General features: G+C 44.7%; 1 protein-coding gene across 1 annotated transcript in view; it reads right to left on the bottom strand.

Annotated features, from left to right (window-relative positions):
• The window catches only part of FARP1 (FERM, ARH/RhoGEF and pleckstrin domain protein 1), a 242,706-nt gene that overhangs the window by 109,901 nt on the left and 112,268 nt on the right, over positions 1–20,537 (bottom strand). The window contains exon 2 of the mRNA XM_007467218.1: positions 9,488–9,592. Coding sequence (XP_007467280.1) covers positions 9,488–9,592 — 105 coding nt within the window. The remainder of the gene's footprint in view (positions 1–9,487; positions 9,593–20,537) is intronic.

Genomic DNA, 20,537 nt, shown 5'->3' with positions numbered 1-20,537 from the left:
AAAAAAAAAAAAAAAAAAAAAAAACATGGTGGCTTGCTTTCTGAGATTTCCTGCCTCTGTTTCCCTCCCCATTATTCCTCTCTATTGTCCTTACCTGGCTCAATTTCACTCCCATGCTCCATAGTTTCTCCTAAGTGGTGGCCTGTCCCGGAAGGTCAGTTACTGCTCACTGGAGCTGGATTGTTCCAGCACCATCAGGCCTCTCAGCTTCCACTGTTCTTCTCAAACTGTCCCCCTGGGATTTCTAGTGGCTCTTTGGGGGTTCTCTTCTCCATTCCATCAGATGCCCTGCTGCTTCCCTCTGTTTCCTCCTGTACAGACTCTGATAGCATGCAGACCTTGTGTCTGGCTGATGTTTCATCTCTGACGGCTTGTACTCTGGGATCTAGGGCTTACACTCTGACACCTAGTTTTACCGTAAATGTTGTCCATGGGTTTTTGATGTTGTTAAGTAGCTGTTTTTACGTGGGTCATGGGTTTGGGAAGATCCAAAAACTATGATTCCACTTCTACCTTCTCAAGACTATCCATTTTAGAAACATATTTCCAGGTATTTTTTTAAACCAAATTGTTTTAAGATGTAGCCTTCATTAGTCACATACGGTGGAGCCAACAGGTTAGGAGACAGCTGCCATTGAAAAGATGGTTTCTTACAACCACTGAAAAGATGGTTTGTTACGTATGGTTCCCAGGAGGAGGGGGGCTATGCCACACTATGCAGGGCCATGTGGGGAAGGACCGGGGTCCGCCAGGAGGCAGAAAGGGTGAGGACAACGCATGGGAAGGAGGCTTTACTGTGGTCTCCAGGGGAAAGGACAACGTAAGTCAGGGTAAGCAGCTTAGGACTGGCTAGCTTGAGTCATCTTAGTGGGCTCTGGGGTGTAGGGCCGTCTCTAGGTATCTGGCACTGGCCCTGGGATGATTAAGGCAGAGGAATTTTGTCTCCTGCAGTGTGAGAGCAAGATAGAAGAGGTGGTTCAGAGTATGGCCTCTGGGTTGGTTCATTTCCATATGGGAGGTCTGCTGGCAGGGGAACCATTTGCTATGTCTAAGAACTGGCTAGTCCTGGGAAGGGCAGCCTCTCCTCAGTCAACAAGGCCTCAAATGCTGAAGCATCCAGAACACAGAAAATAAGAAAACGTTGAAGGAAAAGATCGGTGGTTCTCAGGGGCTCAGAGGGGAGAGAGGTGGAGTGGGGATTTTCAGGGCAGTGAAACTACTCTTGTTGCTATTTTAATGGTGGATATATGTCATTATACATTTGTCAAAACTTACAGAATGTACAACACAAAGAAGGAACCCCAATTTGAACTTGGAACTGTAATGATAATGTATCATCGATTGTAACACAGCACCACAGTAATGTATGACGTTAATAATAGGGGCACTGTGCATGGGGAGACAGCATAGGGGACCTCTCTTCTCTCTTTACTTTCTGCTCATTTTTTCTGTAACCTAAAGCTGCTCTAAAAACCGAAGTCCATTCATTAAAAAACAAATTGACAACAAACGAAACCCCATATAGCGTCCTTCCAGCTTAAGAAATAGGATATTACCCATAGCTGTATTTTTCCAGCGAGCTGCCTTTCCCCGAACTCTCTGGGACCTGCCCTGTCACCGCAGCCACTGTCAGGCCGAACCATGGCGCTGCTCTGTGTGGTGGCCGGGCGGCTCCACCGCCCCACCTCTGCTGGCTTCCCAAACTTTCCTCTGCCCTTGGGTCTGCAGTGCCCTTCACCCTTCACACCTGGCATGTTCCACAAAGAGCCCCTCCTGGTCTCAGATGTCCACAGGCCCCCAGGAAGAAGTAAAGTCAGAAGCCTGCAACTAAGCATACATGAAGGAGGCCTGTCTGACCCCAGAGGGGCTGGGAAACCACCAGTTAGTGATGTCTGTCATCCCAGGTAGGTGTAGGTTCTATGACCTCAAGGCCCCTAGAAAGCATGCTTGCTGCTGTGGACTGAATTGTGTCCCTCAAATTCCTGTGTTGAAGCCTTGACCCCCAATGTGACTGTATCTAGAGACAGGGTCTTTAGAAGGTAATTAAGGCTTAATGGTATCATATGGGTGGGGCCCTGATCTAACAGGACCGCAGCCTTATAAGAAGAGAAAGAGCTCTCTCTCTCTCTCTCTCTCTGCTCTTTGAGACACAGTGAGAAGGTGGCCGTCTACAAGCCAGAAAAAGAATCCTCACCAGACTTTGATCATGCTGATACCCTGATCTTGGACTCCAATACTGAAAGAAATGAAACATCTGTTGTTCAAGCCACCTACTCTATGGTATTTTGTTATGGCAGCCTAAGCTAAGACACCTGCCAAGGGTAAAACTTTTTTCCTGGCGTAAAGAAGATTACAAAATGAATGAAAAGATGCCAGTTTTCTTCCTGAGCTTTACCAGTATTTTTTTTTAATTTAGTTAATTAATTAATTTATTTATTTTTGGCTGTGTCGGGTCTTAGTTGCTGCACGTGAGCTTTCTCTAGCTGCGGTGAGCGGGGGCTCCTCTTCGTTGCTGCGTGTGCACTTCTCATTGCCGTGGCTTCTCTTGTGGCAGAGCACGGGCTCTAGGCACGTGGGCTTCAGTAGTTGTGGCACATAGGCTCAGCAGTTGTGGCTCACCAGCTTAGCTGCTCCGTGGCATGTGGGATCTTCCCGGACCACAGCTCGAACCCATGTCCCCTGCATTGGCAGGCGGATTCTTAACCACTGCGCCACCAGGGAAGTCCCTTTACCGGTATTTATTTATACAAAACCAGAATTGTTTATCAGATCACTGAGCATTGTAGCTTTCATGAAACATTGGCAGGCCAGCCTCACTGGTTTCCGAGCCAGAATGCAAGAATAAAATACAGCAGAGAGCTGACTGACTGCTATGCCGGGAAGCCTGCTGGGGTCAACACTGTAAAGTATCTGAATTAATCCTCATGATAACCTTGTAAAATAGTCATTTATTAATCCCAATTTTTCCAGATAAAGTACAAAATCAAAGAAGCTCAGAATCTACCCAGTTGCTAAATGACAAAGCAAATGTTTAAACAGAGATTTACAGGCCATAACACAGAGCTGTTCCCACTCTCCCCAATAGGTCCACGAGATAAATCTTACATATACAACCATCTCTGCTGGCCAGGTGTGCGCAGCTCTTTGAGATGGGGAGATGTGAGGAAAGGCAGCCCAGTGAAGCAGAGAGAACTTGCATCGCCTGAGACGGGTCTGTGTGTGACTCGTGGTCATAAACCTGGTTATGCAGTTCATACTGGATTTGCTCACTGTAAAACACGGATGATAAAGTACCTACCTCAGAGAAATGTTATAAAGCAGAGACTGGTAAGCAAAGGCCTATGGGCCAAATCCAGCCTACGACCTGTTTTGCTACAGCGCAAAGAGCAAAGACGGGATTTTGAGTGGTTGGGGGAAAAAAAAAATCAAAAGTAGCCATATATTTCATGACGTGTGAAAACTCTACGAAATTCAAGCGTCCGTGCCCGTAACTAAAGTTTTACTGGAACCCAACCACAATCATTCATTTACATTATCTATGGCTGCCTTGCACTGAAGTGGCAGAGCTGGGCAGTTGCAACAGAGACGGTATGGGTTGCAAAGCCTAACATGTTTACTCTCTGGCTCTTTCTGCCAACCCCTGATGTGAAGAACGAATGACGAGAAGTTAAGTTTATAGCAGTCCATGGAACACAGTTGAAGCCCAAGAACAGTGAGCTCTCTGCATCCACCCCAATGGCAACCCAACATCTCTCTGGCCTTTTACCAGCCTTCAGACTCTAGGTACCCATTAGCTGGCATATTAAGTAAAGGGTCTTGATTCCTAAGATCAATAATAGCGTCTCTGCCACGGGAAGGCAAATCAATGAAAAACAACAAAAAAAAGCCGATTAAAAGACTTCTCTACTTCTGTGGGGCAATCCCAAGGGGCAGCTGCCTGGACTCAAGGACAACACGTGCCCGACTTGCATGTAAACACAGCAATCAACTCTATTAATTGACAAGCCATGGGACAAGTCTAATTGAGGGTAGAGCACAATTGATTACTTACTAATTATCACTAGTTTATTTCTAATCTTGAGAAACACATCTTAGACCAGGGAAAGCACTCATTCTCCCCTTAAGCTTTTTCAAACCCTTACTATGAAGAGTGCTCTGACATGGGCTATTTACGTGATAGAAGTGATGAGAAAGGGGTGAAAGGCTGAGCTGCAGTGCGAGTTGCCTGAACTTACCACCCAGGGACAAAGGTCCACAACCTTGCATGCCGGGGACCTTGGGGGAACAGCAAGCTTCCCGTGTATTACATAGAGATAAATGGGCAAAACCAGTTGTGACAGCCCATGTCTGGGCATTTTGAGAGTAACCATGCTTCCTGCTGGTTTGTCAGATATGTGAGCAGCCTCCCAAAAGAAGCCTGGCAGAGGTAATAATCACAACAGTAGTATTAAAAATAATAACGACAACACATCATTGCAGCATTATTCACAACAAGCAAGGGGGAAGCAACCTAAATGTCCATCAACAGATGAGTGGGTAAGCAAAATGTGGTCTATCCACACAATGCAGTATTATTCAGCCTTTCTTGGACTTCCCTGGTGGCGCAGTGGTTAAGAATCTGCCTGCCAATGCAGGGGACACGGGTTCGAGCCCTGGTCCGGGAAGATCCCACATGCCATGGAGCAACTAAGCCCGTGCGCCACAACTACTGAGCCTGCACTCTAGAGCCCGCAAGCCACAACTACTGAAGCCCTCACACCTAGAGCCCGTGCTCTGCAACAAGAGAAGCCACCACAATGAGAAGCCCGTGCGCCACAACGAAGAGTAGCCCCCGATCACCACAACTAGAGGAAGCCAGAGCCTGGCAACCAAGAGCCAATGCAGCCAAAAATAAATATTAAAAGAAAAAAAAATACATTCTGACACATGCTCCAACATGGATGGACCTTGAGGACATTACATTAAGTGAAATAAGCCAGACCCAAAACAACAAATAAAGTATGATGCCACTTATACGAGGTAAACAAAGTGGTCAACCTCATAGAAACAGAAAGTAGAATGGTACTTACCAGGGGCTGGGGAGGAGGAAAGGAAGCTGTTGTTTAATGGCTATGGAGTTTCAGTTTTACATGATGAAAATGTTCTAGAGACCTACTGCACAACAATGAATACAGTTAAGACCACTGTACTACTGTAGACTTACTTGAAAATGGTTAAGATGCTAAATTTCATGTTATCTGTGTTTGACCACAAAAAACTGTAATGATGAAAATGATGATGATAGTTTCCATAACTAATACTTTCTGAACACTACATACATAGTTCCCAGACCCCGGGCTACATGCTGACAGATACCGTGTTTGATGGTTTCAAAAACCCCACGAGATGGGCACCATCGTCCCCATTTTACCTTTAGGCAAAGTGAGGCACTGGAAGGCCAGCAGCCTGTCCCAGTCACCCCGCTGCTAAGAGGCAAAGCAGGGGTTTGGGGACTGGCAGTCCGACCCACCACTATGATACAACAGCCAGCTAGGAAGTCAGCACTGACAGAATGTGGGAAGGAGACAAAAACCCTATGATGTAAATCTTAAATCTTCAAGCAAGTTTATCTGAGAGCAGAGGTGAAATGCAGCTAGTGTTTACTAGTCTCACACGTGAGTGGCTCTTCCTCAGTTCATCCAATCAAGACTCGTCCTTGGCCCTTCCAAAACAGATTCCATCAGCCAGCCTCTGCAGCCTCTGGGTGCTTTTTGGTCATTATTTCTGTTCCTGTGTGCTTTTATTTCACTGCATTTTGGGGGTAAACTTTTATTGAAGATGTGTGTGTGTGTGTGTGTGTGTGTGTGTGTGTGTGTGCATACACAGTACAAGTGTATGTGTTACAAGTGTATGGCTCACTGACTTTTTACAAACTGATTGCACCCATAGAACAAGCACTGAGATCAAGAAAAAGAACATGGCCAGGACCCCAGAAGCCCTCCTTGTACCCATTTGCACCGTCCCATCTAATACAAGAGATCAATTTTGTTAAAACAACCTATTTGAAAATTACATGAAATTAGCTTTCAGGTTGCGGGTTTGAAATTGACATAGAGCAAAATATAGAGACACGGTCAGAGCAGGATGGTGACTGAGAGCATTTAGAAAGATCTGAACTTGAATCCTGGATCTATCACTGCTCAGCTGTCTGCCTTGTTGAAAAGGACTTACTCTTTAAGCCTTAGCTTCCTTATCAGAAAAAGGAGGTATAATGGGCTAGAATAAGTGAACCGGAATAAACAAAATAGTGTACATAAACCTATTACGATGCCTTGAACAGAGTTATTACTTCCTAGAGCACGTGTTGGCAAACTACAGCTTCCTATTTTATAAATAAAGTTTTATTGGAACAAATCCATGCCGATTCATTTACACTACAAGGGTAGAACTGAATAGCTGGAGTAGAGACTCTCTGGCATGAAAAGTCTATTCTAATATTCACTATCTGGCCCTTGACAAAAGTTTGCTGATCCCTGCTTTAGAATACGGGCCATGTTTGCTGTTGTGTCCACAGGAACTAGAGCAACCTGGTGCATGGTGAGCACTCAGGTAGTGGCCTTTATTTGTAACAATATCTATTTCTTTTAGTTATCATTAACGGGTTTAGGGAATTCTGCAGCTGAACACATTCCTCAACAATATGATAAGGAAACGGTGAAATCACAAAAATCAAGCCTGATAAAACTTGAAACAAGTCAGCCCTGGAGGTACCCTGAAAGATTAATAGGTCTGTAAATGCTAGCAAAAGAGAAGCACCCAAGGTCAACACAAAAGGCACTGAACTTGAGGTCAGAAGAATGGGGTTAGAATCCTAGCTCTGCCATTAGCTAATTGGTTGACCCAGGTGCGGAACAATTCTCGGTCTTGGTACCCTCACCATTGCTAATTTACGGCTGAGAAAAGAACTCCAGCAGGATCGGAACGGGACAAGACTGGAGTCAGGAAAGCCGTTGGGACCCTGACTTATGCAGGCAGAGGTTGCTAGAAATAATGAGAGAACAAATCTTCAAGTGTCTTGAGAATCATTATTTTAACATAAAACAAGTTTATGAAACAACGTTCCACTGACCTTGCTACACTGTATGATAATTATTTGTTTCCTTGTCAACCTTCCTAAGCAGGCTTGTCTAATGACTGGAAACAGTAACTGTTACTTGCTAGCTGTCCCTTCATATCAGGTGTCTTCTGCCTTATGAAGTGTGATGCAGGACGCAGCACTGACACAAAATAATCGTTCGATGCATAACTGAATGTGGAATTAGATGTGGCCCGTCTGTGGTCGTCTGCCACATCAGAAAGAGGACGGGAAGTCAGGGCAGCTTCGAGTTAATATAAGCACTAGAAAACGGCAGAGTGCTTAGAGGTTAGACATGCATCTAGAAAACACAATCTGTGCACATCTTCAGGTGCATGCTCAGTTCCCACCAGCCATTCCCAGACTCTGTGATCAGTCCCAGCCAGCACCATCTCCAGCCTGATTCCACGAACCCCAAACAGCTCTCCTGACTCTCGTCCGATTCCAATCTGGCTACAGTTGTCTTTCTAAGCCATAAATCAGACCATATCACACTCCTTTTATTTTTTTTTCATTTCATTATTTATTTATTTATTTTTGGCCGTTCCTCGCACGCGGCTTGTGGGAGCTTAGCTCCCCAACCAGGGCTTGAACCCAGGTCCACGGCAGTGAAAGCCCATGTCCTAACCACTGGGCCGCCAGGGAATCCCCCCACGCTCCCTTTAAAATGCATTACCAGCTTCCCAAACACATTAGCTCGGTGCAGAACTGTGCTGCCCCATACAAGGGCCGCTAGCTACACGTGACCACTGAGCACCTGAGATACAGCTGGTCTGGCTGTGAGTGTCACATACATATCAGATTCAAAGACTTGGCAGGAAAAAAGTGTAAAATCTGTTATTTGTAGGTTTTGAGACTGATTACATGTTGAAATGATAATGATTTTAGATGTGTTAAATCAAATTAAACAGGATATTAAATTAATTTCACTTTTTAAAAAATTTTTGAACATAACTGCTAGAAAACTTGAAATTAAGTGAGTGGTTCATCTTCTGTTTCTACTAGATAGCAATGGGGAAGAAAGCCCTTCCAGATAGACCTGGCTCCGGTTATCTCTCTCACCTCCATCAGCAGAGCCCTGCTCCCTCACCTCTAAACTTCAGCCTTACCTGCAGGTTTCTGAATAGCCCATTTGCTGTCTGGTCTTTGGGCATATGGTGCCCCCTCTCCCTGGAACATTCTATCAGGTCAACTCCTCCTGGCCTCATAGGACTCTGTTTCACAGTATCTGTGAAGGATTTCCTGAACACAAATGCTGTTTGTTGCTCCCACTGCCCAATGCCCCCGGGCTCCAGTGGACCACCTGCCCCATGTCCTGAACTGGCCACTGACTCAGTCTGATGCCCCACCTGGATTATACATTCTCTCCATCTCACTCCTGTTGGATCCCCAGTGCAGGGGCCAGCAAAAGTTCCAGGCACTCTGTGCACGGAATAGAAATGCAGTCCATGAACTTACACCCTAACAGGGTGTCTCATAAGTGGTAGACTAGGATACAGCTTTAAGAAAGTGCCATCGGCCAAAAGAGAAAAAAGAACGGTACTCTATGTTCTAAATTTGGGGTTCAAATCATTGAAACCTTTTTAAAGAACAACATGACATATTTAGCAAACTTTAAGATGCTCAAACCCATGGACGATGCAACTTCTGTGCCTGTGGATCTGAACTACTGAGAGAAACCCTTGACCATGAATGTAAACATGAACGTATCAGTATGTTCACTGGAGCACCATTTGTAAAAGCACATGATTCAGTACAACCTAAGTATCCCACCCTTTACAGCCAGGGTTGTAAGTTATGGCACATCCATTCAGCAGAACAGCATGAAACTGTGAAAAGGAAGGAAGTGGATTCTATGTGCTGAAGAGGAAAGATGTCCAGGATATATGAACAGTGTGTGGGTGGAGTACAGGGCATTGTGTATTGTTTCCTCACGTTATCGTATTTCAAAAATATGTGTTTGTTGAAACACAACATTGTTAACTATACCCTAATATAAAATAAAATAATAAAAATAAAATAAATGCAACTAACACAACATTGTTAATCAACTATACCCCAGTATAAAAAAAAAATTACGTGTTTGTGTACACATATACACAGACTCTTATCAGAAGGATACACAAGACACCGGTGATGGTGGTTCTTAGAGGGAGAGGTGGAGGGAGATGGTGAGGGAGGACAGCCTGCACTGTGTATTCTCTTTGAACTTGCTAATCATATGCACACATTACTTTCAAAAACAGATTATCAAGGGCTTTCTGGGTACCTTTTCTGTTGTACATTTCCGTATGGCCAAGGAAGGTCCCAATTATTTCCCTCCCCCAAGTCGAACAGACGGTAAAACAGCAACATCCCATGGACGTCACCTACCGTGATCTTCTTGTGGTCGGGAAATTCGAGGCCAAAATAATCTCCTTCCACGAGGTTCAGGTGGCTGCACACCGCATCCAGCAGCACTTTCCCGGGGGCTCTTTGCTGGAAACAGAAACAGTGGGAGTTACGCCCTCTGAGACAGGCAGCTACGGACGCACACCGTGGTTCCCACTACAGGAAGCCTCTTCATGCCCGAGTCTGTAACCGCTCGCCACCAAGCACCGCCACTACACCCTGGTCACCGGCCCCGTGCCCACCACCGATTCCCTTCTCATGCTGCCCTCACACTTAGGTGCTGACCTCTGCCATCTTCTCCCTACCCCAATGCCAGGCACTACCCCCCTTAAAAATAACAGGCAAATACCATATGATATCACTTATATGTGGAATCTAAAATACGAGACAAATGAACTTATCTGTGAAACGGACTCACAGACATAGAGAGCAAACCTGTGGTTGCCAGGGGGGACGGCGGGAAGGAGTGATGGATTGGGAGTTTGGGATTAGCAGACGCAGACTCATATACACAATGGATAAACGACAAGGTCCTACTGCATCGCACAGGGAACCACACTCAGTACCCTGTGATCAATCATAGTGGAAAAGAATATGAAAAAGAATGTATATATATGTACAAGTGAATCTCTTTGCTGTACAGCAGAAATTAACACACCACTGTAAATACTTAATAAATTACAGAAATAATAGACTTTTTTTTTTGCGGTACGCGGGCCTCTCACTGCTGCGGCCTCTCCTGTTGCGGAGCACAGGCTCCGGACACGCAGGCTCGGCCAAGGCTCACGGATCCATCCGCTCCGCGGCATGTGGGATCTTCCCAGACCGGGGCATGAACCCGCGTCCCCTGCATCGGCAAGCAGACTCTCAACCACTGCGCCACCAGGGAAGCCCTAGACTTTATTTTTTATAGCAGTTTTCGGTTTACAGAAACTGAAAGCAGTTTTCGGTTTACCTCTCCCCACCACACCCAGTGCCCCACTTACTAACATCTTGGATTAGTATATGGTACATTTGTTACAATTGTTGAGCCAATACTGATACATCATCATCACTACCCGAAGTCCATAGTTTACACTGGGATTCACTCTGTGCTGTATCGTTCTATGGATTTCAACAAATGCATAATATCACAGAGCCCCCATAACCGGATCACACAGGAGAGTTTCACCAGCCTAAACATCCCCTGTGCTCCCTTCGTCCGTGCTCACCACCCTCCGAACTCCCGGCAACCACTGATTTTTTATTGTCTCTCTAGTTTTGCCTCTCCTAGAATGTCATATAGTTGGAATCGTATAGAACGTAGAAACCAAGCAAGTGTAGAAAGGGAAGATGATATACACGAACCCACTTTCTACCCTAAAGAGCTTAGAATCATATGCCTCGGTTTCTCTCCACTATCTGGTAGATTCCTAACGACCCACTTGCAAAATGGATCCAATTTCACCACACAGATCAAACACCGCAAGAAAAATGTTTCAAGGCAGTGTTGTCTCCAGTTACTGGTTTTATACTTTCACTTCCCCTCTGCTAAGAGCAGAGCAATTTAGGAGCCAATTAGTAACCCAGGAGACTAACTGGCAGTAGCAGTCAGAGCCTGACAAGTACAATGATGGGCACATCCATTAGGCCACCCAACAGCGTGACCTGAGGGGCCAGCAAAGATGCTTCTGTGTCCAGCGATAAAGCATCTTTCTTTTCTTTTTTTTTAAACAGACACCACTTTGTGCTCCCATATTCCTCATGGTTGAAATCCAGAAGATATTCAGAGTTATCTAAGGGTATGTGGTAGTCTCCATGGATAATCCCAAACTCACCAGGCTCTAGACTTTGAATGCCTGGTCCAAGGGTCACCAGGAGGGTCGTTTCACTCGCCCTAATGGCAGGACTAACATGTAATGGTATGTAAACCCCGTCCTTGTCTGTCAAACGTATCCCCCCAATACCCCAGCACACACACCCCTACGTTTACCCAGTGTTAACAGCTGAACGGATTACTGGTCCAATCTTATTTCCCACTTCTTTGTCAAAGCAATGCACCCTCAGTCATGCTGAGAGCACTTGGGAATTCACCAGCCAGGGTCACGGTGGGGGGGGGGGGTCTTGAGTTCAATTCCTCACCCCTGCCTCCATAGAACTGTATGAATAACTTACGCATGGCTACTTGTTCGAGGTCCTCTTCTCTGGCCAGTAAAATCTGCAGAGGCTAGCTAGTAAGAACATGATAGAAACGGGCCAGGTGCTAAGAAGTTGTGGAAGAATTCCTGTATCATAAGATTTTTTTTTTTTTTTTTTTTGCGGTACGCGGGCCTCTCACTGTTGTGGCCTCTCCCGTTGTGGAGCACAGGCTCCGGACGCGCAGGCTCAGCGGCCACGGCTCACGGGCCCAGCCACTCCGCGGCATGTGGGATCTTCCTGGACCGGGGCACGAACCTGAGTCCCCTGCATCGGCAGGCGGACTCTCAACCACTGCGCCACCAGGGAAGCCCCATCATAAGATCTTTTTAAGAGAAGACCACATTCCAGTTTCACAATTCTTCTTTCTCACCATTCTTGACATTTCCTATTTGTTACAAACTGAACCACCAATTATCTGACCAGCTGGCAAGCACTCACGTCTCCCAGAGAATTCCTGGAACTAAGTGAATTTGATAACTTCATCTAGATTTACAGAGTCTGGGAAATGAGACTTTACAATTCAACGCTGGAAGTCTAAACAAGTAAAAAATCAACATACAATGGATGCCTTTATGGAACGATGTTCAACTAAGCACTTCATGGAACACCCCGAGGAGAGGTAGAGTTACCCTCTGAATCAGGTCCTTTACTGAGTCAGCAGAGATTTTTGTGATTTTTGTGACTGAGCATATCTTGGTAATAATAAGAAGCTGGAAATAGATGCTTGGAATCTAGTTAATATAGAAGCCTGGTCCCAAGTCTTAAAATTTTCCTAAAATTTATTATTTTGTACAAATCTTTGATGCAAAAATGACTTTTCAATGGGACCCAAATTTTTATATAGGGAGAAGTTAGAGTTTGAACGATATTATATAGTTCCTAAAATTCATCTGTAAAATAGATGTCTTTAATGCATTATATGAATTGTCCTGTGAACACTGGCTATCTTCAGGGGTATAAGGAAAGCCAGCATGTAGAATCACTAGAAAGTATTTATAAGGGTTGAAATGCAGTCACTAGATGACAATTTCATGGGTAAACAGACACGGCATTAAGTTCCCAATGTACACCAGGCAGCTATGGCCTAAAATGTTCCTAGATAGACTTCACGATACCGAAGTTCAGGGACACCGTTTCCCTTTCTTTTAGGGGTTGGTGTAGAAACGTCTGGGTTTAATCAATGCACCCAGGGCTGAATTCCGCTTCAGAGAAACCATCTCAGAGAAGGGAAGCAGGAAGAGTTTTATCCACATTCTTTAAGAAAAATTATCCCTTCTTTCTTTCCAACAGTGGATTCACCCAGTCCACAGCATCGTTTCTTTACACTTGCCTCCAATGAATTTTTTGAACTTCACATTAAAAGTAATTCTGCTCAAAATTCACACCACAGGATGGTGGCAATGGTTGCACAACCCTGTGAATGTACTTAATACCACTGAATTGTACACCGAAAAATGGTTAAAATGGCAAATCTTTTGTTGTGTTCATTTTACCAAAATTTAAAAATGCATAAAAAAAGACCAAAAAAAAAAAAGTAACTGAGGATGGTGTTCACATCTACATACAAATGACTGAAGAGAGTTATTCACAATAGAATCTGTTTAAACTATTTTTAAGAACAAGAAAATCAAGAATCCACTTCCTTTACATTAGATCTTCGAGAAACACTGAGGGGTAGGACCCAGTTCAAGTTGAGCGGCCGTGAAGAGCTGTATCACACGGGGAGAATGAGTGAATGTGTGTGCGCTAAAGGGCTGTTAATATCTCTCAGCACAAAAGGTTCTTTTACGTGTCTGGCGAAAAAAAAAAGGCATGATATGAACATCGTTGGAAGTAACCACAAATTATGCACCTGGGGCAGGCTTTGCACGAGACAGATGATGGGGTTCAACAGCTACAAATCCACCAGCCCTTTGTTGCTAAAACAAACCTATAAATGAGGCAATAAAGTCTGGATGTGGGGAAAGGTGGCAACACCGTAGACTAGGCTGGCAGAACACAAAGAGGAGACGCTCAGGAAAATTCATCTGTAAACATACTTTCTCAAAGAGTAACTTACTTTAAGATACACACACACACACACATATTTATGGCTGCACAAATTATCATACACGAGGAAGGAAAAATCAAATCACTTAGGCTTCATCTGAAAACCTGTATCTGTTAGAAATCGTTTAACATGAAAGGGACCTCATGATGAATGTTTTTCAAATTGTCCTCAAGTGTTTGTACTGGGCTGAGGGGGGCAGATCTCTGAGACTCCCACACCCTCTAAGAAACTAAGAGTCTGGCTGACCCCGCACATGGCCAGTCTTGATTAAAATAGTCCAGAAGTGAAGAAACCAAATAGTAATTATATGTCATATTTTGGAGAACAAACTGGTGATTAGTAAAACCACATAAGCAAATTTTTGTCACTTTTTTCTTACTGGCTACTTTAAATTATGCTCCAAGAGACATCTGAAGTTTAATCTAGTGCACAAATAAGGCGGCTGAACGCTCACTGTGCGTCCCCACTGCTTTCTCCATTTTGAAGAGGCTTTTCATGGAATCCTATAAAATTAAATTTTAGGAGGAGGTTTACATTCTTGGGGAGTGTCTGGCAACTAAGTACTGAATAATGAATAGTATGAACATTCACACAGAGCTTCAAGCTATTAAAAACTGTGAATCAAAGTCCTTTTGGTTTATTGTGCCTTTAAAATATGCCTATGTCTTCAGGTTATTTCTATTACATCAAGTTTTATGAGGAAGTATTTTTCTTTTTCCTCTAAAAGAATAAAGACGATTCTTTCTAGGTTGGGGGTGCCTTCTACACCCTCTCCCCACCTCGTCAAAGGGTCTGAACAAAGGAGTCACCCTACGTGATACAGCTAAGATCTGCCTTGCTGAAATAATCTCATAGACGGAAATCGATAAAGATAACATTTGACCAACGTTACAAAATATGCATCTGCTGAGGTTTCAGAGAGCTGTTTCTGGAAGTATTTTGTTTTTCTCTCCTTTGGGATTAAGGTAACCAAGACAACCAGGGCATGCTCTTCTATAGCAGAAGGCAATGGCTTCTCTCAAAGGCCTCAGCCCCTTTTTCCTACCGTTAATACCTATTAGAATATTGTTCAAATTTCCATAACCCACTAACCCTCACCACGGGCGTCGTTAACATGGCAGATTTCCTCCTGGCCCTTTGGCGGTTTTTGACCAGGTGGGTATAAGTATTAATAACCACGATGGCTTACAGAGCCTGGGGTATATTTGTCAAGTGAGTAGCCACATGCAGGCACTGTGCTAGGGGCTAAGGGACTGGAAATCAATACAAGTATCTCTCGCTGAGTCGGAGGTTAGAGAATAAAGCAGTTAAATTAGAAAGTATGGTAAGTGCTATGTGAGAGAGTGAGAGAGAGAGAGAGAGAGAGAGAGAGAGAGGGAGTGCCTGCGTGCACATGCACTCTAGTGTCTTTTCTTATAAGGACACTAATCCTATCAGATCAGGGCTACACCCTTATGACCTCATTTGACCTTACTTACTTCTTTATTCCAAATACAGCCACACTGGGAGTCAGGGTGTCAACACAGAAATTTGGGGGAGTGGGGACACAATTTAGTCTATAGTAGGTGGAGCCAGGAAAGGACTGGAGGTACTGTCGACCCCTTAGGATCAATGTGAGGATTAAATAAAACTCCGACCGCAAAGTATTTAGCAAAGACCCTGGCACGTAACACAAGTTCTCTATACTGTTGCCTCTACTGTGATGGGGAAATGTTAGTTTATAAAATTAAGGGCAGGGGAATGGGCTGACGTTGAGGAGGATGTCCCATTTCCCAACCCCAAAGGCATGTCTCCGCAACGTCATGGGATGGAAAGCCTGGCTACCACATCTGTGTGTATGTGACCATGTCCCCAAGGGCAGAGTCCATAGCCAGGTATGCTTATTCTGCCCTAGAATTCTGCTGGAGGTGATTCAGAGCAGTGCTTCTCTGATTTGTGTGCCCATCGATCACCTGCAGACCTTGATAAGCTGCAGATGCTGATTTGGGAGGGCTGGGGTGAGGCCCAAGAATCTGCATTTCTAACAAGACTCTGCTTTGAGAGTCAGGTGCCAGTCATGTCGATACGTGGATCCCCACCAGGCAGAGCCGGCGCGCTTGGTGGTCTCTGGCTCTAATCTCCATTTCGGGATAACTTCAAGCTTGAGACGCAACCGTAGCAAAAAATACCAAACCCACTGTCACGGGCTGTATTGTGTCTCAGAAAGACACGAAGTCCTAACTCCTGGTCCCTGTGAATGCGATCTTATTTGGAAACGGGGTTTTTGCAGATGTGATCAAGTGAAGATGAGGTCATTAGGGTGGGCACTAACTCAACAGGAGTGGTGTCCTTATAAGATGGTGTGAAGACAGAGACACACAGGGAGAAGGCCATGTGATGACAGAGGTAGAGACAAGTGACGTGGCTGTGAGCCAAGGACGGATGGTCCCCACCAGCAGCTGGAAGAGGCAAAGAAGGAATTCACCCCAGGGTCTCGGAGGGAGTATGGCCCTGTTGGTACCTTGACTTTGAACTTCTAGCCTCCAGCACTGCGAGAGAATAAATTTCTGATGTTTCAGGCCACCAGTTTGCGGTCCTTTGTTACAGCAGCCCTAGCAAAACTCATACAGCCACCTTCCGCAGTGCTGTTACCCACCTCTCAGCCACATGGGGGCAGAGAAGACGCCGTCACGGCCTGCTCTGTTCCTTTCGAAGGAAGAGATTACAATGAAATAATAACGTGATAAGTGGATTGGGGATAACATAAACATTCTGGCCTTGAAAATTTCTCTAACTGGAAAAATCAAATAAACTCAGTAAGTAGTACACTCGTGACAGGAGATAATTGACTTTTCCTGCTTATTGTTAAAAGGTGTTCCTCTTTTTTACTGTTGCTGTTCTAGATATGAGCAGTATTCTGCAAATCAAAGTTCTTTTTACACCCTAAGTCTCTTTTGGACCCTTCCACCCCTGATGGGGGAGGGGCAGGGTCCAGGCTGGGAAGTCCCCCAGCTCACGCAGCCTCCCACCAACCAGCCCTCCGTCCAGAGTTCCCCCTTCCTGACCCCTCAGCATGTAGTCAGCAGCTGCCAGTTAAGCAGAGATCCAAGAATACAATTAGAGAAATCTCATAGGAACTCACCAATCTGTCCATAAATACATTTTTTTCTTAGAAATTTTAGCACAAGGCCACTGCAGACTGGGCTTAATATAAATGATTAAGAAGGTGACACTTGTGGCTAAAGATGGCAGACTGAATACACGCAGCTCATCTCCACGGTACCCAGAAACCCTGCTTCAAATAAACAGTAGAAGAATGAAAAAAGGAATAAATTCATAGGAAAACGAGAGAAGAGACAGCGGGTAAGAGATTTCCCCCAAATTCTAGAAGATGACAGAGGAGAAAACTGCAGTCTAATTACAGAGGAGAAGAGAGGCAGCAATAAGGAAGGAGCCAAATTCCGCAGAACTACCCAAAAGGTCAGGAACGGGAGACGCCAAGTACTTCCGATAAGGCAGGGCAGAGTGAAAAACTTTTAAAAACATTGTAATTTGTATCCTCATATAGCTCCGAGTTTATAACTAACATAACCCCAGGAGGTTATAAAAAGGAATATTTGGTTAACAAGAAAGAGCTCTTCGAAATGAAAAATAGCACGGCAGAAATTAAAATGTCACTGTGAGAGTTTAAAGATACAGTGGAAAACTCTCCTAGAACCTACACCAGGCGACCAAGGCGTGGCAGTGGGGAGGGGGGAGGACGAGAGACATTTAGAAAGGCTCAGCAACTAAATCATGGGACCCCTACACAGAGAGACCCAAGGGGAAGGGGAATTATGCAAGCATAATATAAGGAAATTTCCAGAACTGAGGAGTATGACTTTCAAGATTGAAAAAGGGCCAGAGAGTATCTCATGGAATGAGCACGATCCATTTCAATACAAATTATTGGGAAGTTTGGGAACACAAGGAAAAAAAAAGATTCTAAAAGTTATGAGAGAAAAGCAAAGGCTAGTGAATCAGAATGGCTCAGGACTTCCAGACAGCACACTGGAAGCCAGTACAGAGTCCCAACCAAATCCAGTTATGGGACATCAATAATCATGTCTAAGATGCAGCTGCCCTGGGGCGGAGCTACCGGTACATCTGCACACCCACAACACACCTAAGCTGCACCCCGGGGACACTCCAGGCCAGAGGACACAGAGTTGGCGCCAAGGTGACACTCGCTGTGGAGCTGGGATTCAAACTCAGCTTCAGAGAATCTGCTCCTAACCGGCAGCCTCAGAGTCTACTTTCCCTCTTATCTCCTTCAAGACTTCCACCCCTAATTCTGATGATGCAAACTGTCCTGGAGAAAACTTGCTGGTGAAACCAACGGAAGAGGCTGACATTTGCAACTGCTATAACTTGGGGGCACCAAAGCCGGTCAGTAGGACATACAGTCTGATATATATGGAAGGCGTGACCGTAGTACGGCACAGCCCCTGCAGGCCAGGGTGAGTGTCACATAAACCAGTCGTGACCTGCTGCAAAGGCAGGACTCCTTAGTTAACCAAGAAATGGAACGGCGGAAATGTGGGAGATGTTTCTCAAGCTGTGTCTCCAGCCCCTGGGGGTCTTAGAGAGGCAATATAATATAATTATTAACAACACAAACTCTGGAGGCACCTGTCTTCTTGCAAAGTCCCCATCTCCACTCCATGGCAGTATGACCTGGGATGAGTTACTCTTTGGGCCTCAGCTTCCACTTCTGTAGAATGGGAGCAGAACTGAAACACCTCATAAGATGTAGTGAAGATTAAACAACTCGGCATACAGCAAGCCTAAGGATGGTACCCAGAACTCAGCAAACTCTACTATGATGATGATTACGATGACGATGAGAAGGGGAGAAAGAGGACGAGGTGGGCAAGGGGGAGGAGGAAGATGACTCAAAGCCCAACGGTGGACCCAGTAGCAGCCTTGGCTGCAAACACTGTGATCGCCATTGCTGTGAGATGCCAAGTAGAGTAAGAACAGGAACTACAACTATAAAATCAAAGTCTGGGGAGCCGGGACAAGTCTTTCATTCTGGGGGAAAGTTGCTAAATGTTGAGGCCTGCCCATCTACCGGGTGCACAAACGCAGCAATTCTTCCTCAGCGCTGCGGCTCCAAGGGTGGCCACGGTGTCTAGGGTGGGGGACACACTGTGCTCCTTGTTCCCTCCACACTGAGCCCCAGCATTCAGAACACTCATTAAACACACTTCAGATTGGATTTCAGAGTCCCGACTCTGGGCTGCAAAGAGAATGGATCCTTTCAGCTCCTTTGCTGTAATTTAGTTACATTAGAACCACAGTGTCATTAGTACAGAACTGCCCATCTTCCTTCGTTCCAAGACTGTGTGTGTGTGTGTGTGTGCGCGCGCGCGTGCAGACATGATAGCAGATTGCTACTGATTTCCTGCAAACCTGTAATACGTGAACAAAAAAACAAAAATGTTTACAGAGAATTTGGCTATTCATAGTGCAGGGTTTGTCTGCTATTGACCTTGAGCCATTCATTGGCTTTTGATCACTTTTAGAAATAGATGGAAAAAAAAGTCCAAGATTTACTGAAATTAAAAAAATCTTGCTTGACACTTTGTTCCTTTAAATATCCATTAGACAGGGAATAAAGTATCCCACAGATAATGAATAAGGCAAGTATAAACCAGATTCTGACGGCTCAGGGGAAGCATAGCACCCTTTCCAGCAACAGAAACATGCACTCCTCTTTCTTATGTCTATTTACTTTGGCACTTTTTTCTCTGGACTCTGTGGTCTAATTAAACCTCAAAAGTGCATTCAGGCCCCTGAGCCTGAACTTTCTGAAAATACACCTAATATCATACCTTGCCCTCCAAAATTATTATCCCAAAGGAAGAAGAAAAGCAGATATTTTGTTGAATTTGGCTTAACATTTGAACAGAAAGGTGAAGGCTTTGTAAAACCCAGCGACACCCGGGGTTCCCGGTTCTCATTCTTCACGTGCGCACGAGCTCTTCCGTCATGTCTCGGAAACATGACCTTCCTCAGAACCAATCTCCAAGGCTCTTGGAGAACCTCCAAGAACATTAAGTGAAAGAAAAATCATTTTACATGCTTACAGACACTTTCAACAGAAAACATTTTTTAACATTTTTCAATTAGTAGGGAGAATGAGCACATTTTCCCCATCCTAAGGATTTTAAAATTATTTCTTATGCAGAAGGCTTTTAAATTAAAAATATGTAAATCAAAGGGTGAAAACATAGCTTGTCAGATCCTTTAAGAATCCTCGGCTCTGGAGTCCCCAGAAAACTTCCCAAACAAATACTATTATTTTTCCATCTTTTTTCATGCACTTCTCAGGTTTGAGAGACTATTAGCTGTGGAAGTGACAGGGGGTGGGGTGGGCTCCAGCCCATAAATATACGTTCATGTATTTGCAAGGAGGTCAGAGCTTTAGGCAGAGTTAGGACTTCTCTTCCTTTGAAAAACTGGAAAGCTCAGATGGATGGAAGCCCAGAAGCTCGAGACTTAGAGAAAAGAAACAAGTAAGTACAGAACAAAAATACAAGATGCATATCTAAAAGAGACAGAAGGTAGAACAGTGGCTCCCAGGGGCAGGGAGTCAGGTGGGGACAGAGCTCAATTTGGGAAAATAAACAGAGGCCTGGAGCCAGATGGTGGTGATGGATGCACAACACTGTGAATGTATTTACTGCCACTGAACCGTATGCTTAAAAATGCTAAAGATGGTAAATTTTATACCTTTATTTTAGGTGTGTTTTACCACAATAAAAAAAAAAAAAAAAAAAA

This window comes from Lipotes vexillifer, unplaced genomic scaffold (genome assembly GCF_000442215.2).
Source record: "Lipotes vexillifer unplaced genomic scaffold, Lipotes_vexillifer_v1.1 scaffold291, whole genome shotgun sequence".
Taxonomy (NCBI): domain Eukaryota; kingdom Metazoa; phylum Chordata; class Mammalia; order Artiodactyla; family Lipotidae; genus Lipotes; species Lipotes vexillifer.
Note: the sequence above shows the minus strand (reverse complement) of the source record. Positions and strands in the feature narration are given on the sequence as shown.